The 5,000-nt window shown below is 35.9% G+C and overlaps 1 protein-coding gene across 1 annotated transcript in view; it reads right to left on the reverse strand.

The window, feature by feature from the left end:
* Positions 1-3,206: 3,206 nt before the first annotated feature.
* The window catches only part of LOC138357638 (NADH-ubiquinone oxidoreductase chain 5-like), a 2,197-nt gene continuing 403 nt past the window's right edge, over positions 3,207-5,000 (reverse strand). Inside the window, exon 2 of the mRNA XM_069314640.1 lies at positions 3,207-4,793. Within this exon, the coding sequence (XP_069170741.1) occupies positions 3,207-4,793 (1,587 nt within the window). The remainder of the gene's footprint in view (positions 4,794-5,000) is intronic.

The raw sequence follows: 5,000 nt of genomic DNA on the forward strand, positions 1-5,000 counted from the left end.
AAAACGAGAGAGATATGTCACAATATATTCCAGGGAGAGACTGCAAGGTCAGGGGAGAGATTCACGAAGCAGTTACGCAAGCACTTACGAACCTGGGGCCAGATTCACGAAGCAGTTACGCAAGCACTTACGAACCTGTTCATCTTTTCTCAATCTTTGGCGGCTTTGTTTACAATTATTAAACAGTTAATGAGCTCCGAAGCACCAGGAGGCTGTTTATAACAATAACAACAGTTGATTGGCAAGTTTTCATGCATGTAAACTGTTTAATAAATGTAACCAAAGCCGTCAATGATTGAGAAAAGATGTACACGTTCGTAAGGTACTTGCGTAACTGCTTCGTGAATCTGGCCCCAAGTTCGTAAGTGCTTGCGTAAATGCTTCGCAAATCTGGCCCCAGGCTCGTAAGTGCTTGCGTAAATGCTTCGTGAATCTGGCCCCAAGTTCGTAAGTGCTTGCGTAAATGCTTCGCAAATCTGGCCCCAGGCTCGTAAGTGCTTGCGTAAATGTTTCGTGAATCTGGCCCCAAGTTCGTAAGTGCTTGCGTAACTGCTTCGTGAATCTGGCTCCTGGTCCCAAACGCACACAATAACATTGTAACATACAAGAGAGAGAGATAAGATCAGAAGTGGAAATTAAGCATACTTAAGAGACCACAGAGACCCCCCAAGACCCTTCAATCTCTAGTCAACAAAGATGAAATCAATCACTAGAGGGAATTATCAGGGGAAAACCGTCGTTATTACGACTATATTTCACTTATATGAGGTTATATGGCACTTATATAAGGGCAGGATAAGGATTTGGGATGGGACGAGGGGGGGGGAAGGAATGGTGCCCAAGCGTTTCCACCCCCCCCTGTGAGTTGGATTACATCTCATTCCCCATCTTGTGAGTGGTAGTGGATCCCATTCCCATCCTGTGGGTGGTAGTGGATCCCATACTCGTCCTGTGAGTGGTAGTGGACCTCATTCTCATCCTGTGGGTGGTAGTGGACCCCATACTCGTCCTGTGAGTGGTAGTGGACCTCATTCTCATCCTGTGAGTGGTAGTAGACCCCATTCCCATCCTGTGAGTGGTAGTGGACCCCATTCCCATCCTGTGAGTGGTAGTGGACCCCATACCCATCCTGTGGGTGGTAGTGGACCCCATACCCATCCTGTGGGTGGTACCTGGTTGATTACCTGGTTGATGGGGTTCTGGGAGTTCTTCTACTCCCCAAGCCCGGCCCGAGGCCAGGCTCGACTTGTGAGAGTTTGGTCCACCAGGCTGTTGCTTGGAGCGGCCCGCAGGCCCACATACCCACGACAGCCCGGTTGGTCCGGCACTCCTTGGAGGAATAAATCTAGTTTCCTCTTGAAAATGTCCACGGTTGTTCCGGCAATATTTCTTATGCTTGCTGGGAGGACGTTGAACAACCGCGGACCTCTGATGTTTATACAGAGGGTAGTTTAGAGGGTCTGATGTTTAGGGTAGTGGACCCTATTCCCATCCTGTGGGTGGTAGTGAACCCCATACCCATCCTGTGAGTGGTAGTGAACCCCATACCCATCCTGTGGGTGGTAGTGGACCCCATTCCCATCCTGTGGGTGCTAGTGGACCCCATACCCATCCTGTGGGTGGTAGTGGACCCCATTCCCATCCTGTGAGTGGTAGTGGACCCCATTCCCATCCTGTGAGTGGTAGTGGACCCCATTCCCATCCTGTGAGTGGTAGTGGACCCCATTCCCATCCTGTGGGTGGTAGTGGACCACATACTAATCCTGTGAGTTACAGTTGCAATTTTATGGATAAATCTTTGAAAATGTTGGCCTTCAAATTAGAAATGTTTCAGTAAGTGAACAATTGTGCAAGAACCAGGATGAACTAACGTTAATTTCAGCCAGGGGGATCGGTGATGTCGTGAACATGTTTCTTAATCATATCAAGAATCTTGGTCCTTTGCGGTCCCCAAAGGCTACCCACTTAGAAGAGCCTTAAGACTCCGATTTGCAATATTTTTTCAAGCCCTTTGACCTTTTTTTTAAACGCTAAATCGAAGGTGGCGGACAGGTGGAGCAGAGCACAGGTGGCGGACAGGTGGAGCAGAGCACAGGTGGCGGACAGGTGGAGCAGAGCACAGGTGGCGGACAGGTGGAGCAGAGCACAGGTGGCGGACAGGTGGAGCTTAGTCTCCACTATATATTTTTCACATAATGACTTAATCACACATCATAAAATAAAGAAACGACTAGGTTTCGGACCGTCTTGGACCCCTTTTCAAGCTGATTTGATCATCATATCTACAACCACGTTATTGTGACTCATCGTCTGCATATGTCACACAATTCTATCAAGTTTTCAACAAGCATCTATGGTCAGTGGGAGTAGAATTAGGCCATAAGAATAACATAAAACATTGTCCCAACTACTGCTGCTATTTCAACCCGTTCTCGCAAATTTAATAAGTCAATATTGACTTATTAGTTGCGTGCATAGGTGACATACTAAACATAATAGTTTCCCTTGAAAAGCTTTATAGAAAACACCGACCTTACCTAACCTACTTAGTATGTTAAAATAAGCATCTTATAGCTTCGTAATTACAATTGTTACTTAACCTATTATAGGTATAGGTTAGGTAATAATTGTAATTACGAAGCAATAAGATGCTTATCTTAACATACTAAGTAGGTTAGGTAAGGTCGGTGTTTTCTATGAAGCTTTTCAAGGGAAACTATTATGTTAAGTATGTTACCTATGCACATATTTAATAAGTCAATATTTACTTATTAAATTTGCGAGAACGGGTTGGGACATTTGGAACAAACTCTTTCAGCAACAGACCCAGAGAGTAAACACAATAGACAGAAAACATCGCCTTACCCAAGTTTTTATTGAAATATTTTCAGGAGAGAGAATTACTCCATTTCACAGCTAATTTGCATACGGGATAAGATAATATGTAAATGTCTAGCGATGACAGGACAATCTTTTCTGCCATGCAGTTCTCTAAAAAGTTTGGTGTGTTGGACTTTGTCTTAAAAAGTTTTTGAAAGCATAAAGCTGAACTTACAACCAGGTGAATATAATGTCAGAGAGCAGAGTATCCATGTGGCATTTGTTTTCATCAAGTTTATAAGAAATGAATTTAATTTGATTTTTTGATTTTTTGATTTTAGAAAACTACACTAACTTCAGTGGACTCAGTGTAATTCTTAAGCCTACTAGTTACATGCTCTGAGGTGATATGGAAATACAGCAGATATACAAATATACTGATATACAAATATACTGATATACAAATATACTGATATACAAATATACTGATATACAAATATACAGATATACAAATATACAGATATACAAATATACTGATATACAAATATACTGATATACAAATATACAGATATACAAATATACAGATATACAAATATACAGATATACAAATATACAGATATACAAATATACTGATATACAAATATACTGATATACAAATATACTGATATACAAATATACAGATATACAAATATACAGATATACAAATATACAGATATACAAATATACAGATATACAAATATACAGATATACAAATATACTGATATACAAATATACTGATATACAAATATACTGATATACAAATATACAGATATACAAATATACAGATATACAAATATACAGATATACAAATATACAGATATACAAATATACTGATATACAAATATACTGATATACAAATATACAGATATACAAATATACAGATATACAAATATACAGATATACAAATATACAGATATACAAATATACAGATATACAAATATACAGATATACAAATATACAGATATACAAATATACTGATATACAAATATACTGATATACAAATATACTGATATACAAATATACAGATATACAAATATACAGATATACAAATATACAGATATACAAATATACAGATATACAAATATACTGATATACAAATATACTGATATACAAATATACAGATATACAAATATACAGATATACAAATATACAGATATACAAATATACAGATATACAAATATACAGATATACAAATATACAGATATACAAATATACAGATATACAAATATACAGATATACAAATATACAGATATACAAATATACTGATATACAAATATACTGATATACAAATATACTGATATACAAATATACAGATATACAAATATACAGATATACAAATATACAGATATACAAATATACAGATATACAAATATACTGATATACAAATATACTGATATACAAATATACAGATATACAAATATACAGATATACAAATATACAGATATACAAATATACAGATATACAAATATACAGATATACAAATATACTGATATACAAATATACAGATATACAAATATACAGATATACAAATATACAGATATACAAATATACTGATATACAAATATACTGATATACAAATATACTGATATACAAATATACAGATATACAAATATACAGATATACAAATATACTGATATACAAATATACAGATATACAAATATACAGATATACAAATATACTGATATACAAATATACAGATATACAAATATACAGATATACAAATATACAGATATACAAATATACAGATATACAAATATACTGATATACAAATATACTGATATACAAATATACTGATATACAAATATACAGATATACAAATATACAGATATACAAATATACTGATATACAAATATACTGATATACAAATATACTGATATACAAATATACAGATATACAAATATACAGATATACAAATATACAGATATACAAATATACTGATATACAAATATACAGATATACAAATATACAGATATACAAATATACAGATATACAAATATACAGATATACAAATATACAGATATACAAATATACAGACATACAGATATTGATATAGTGAGTAACCAGAGGGTTATCTTGAGGTTATCTTGAGATTATTTCGGGGCTTTTAGTGTCCCCGCGGCCCGGTCCTCGACCAGGCCTCC

Source organism: Procambarus clarkii, chromosome 79 (genome assembly GCF_040958095.1).
Source record: "Procambarus clarkii isolate CNS0578487 chromosome 79, FALCON_Pclarkii_2.0, whole genome shotgun sequence".
NCBI classification, from domain to species: domain Eukaryota; kingdom Metazoa; phylum Arthropoda; class Malacostraca; order Decapoda; family Cambaridae; genus Procambarus; species Procambarus clarkii.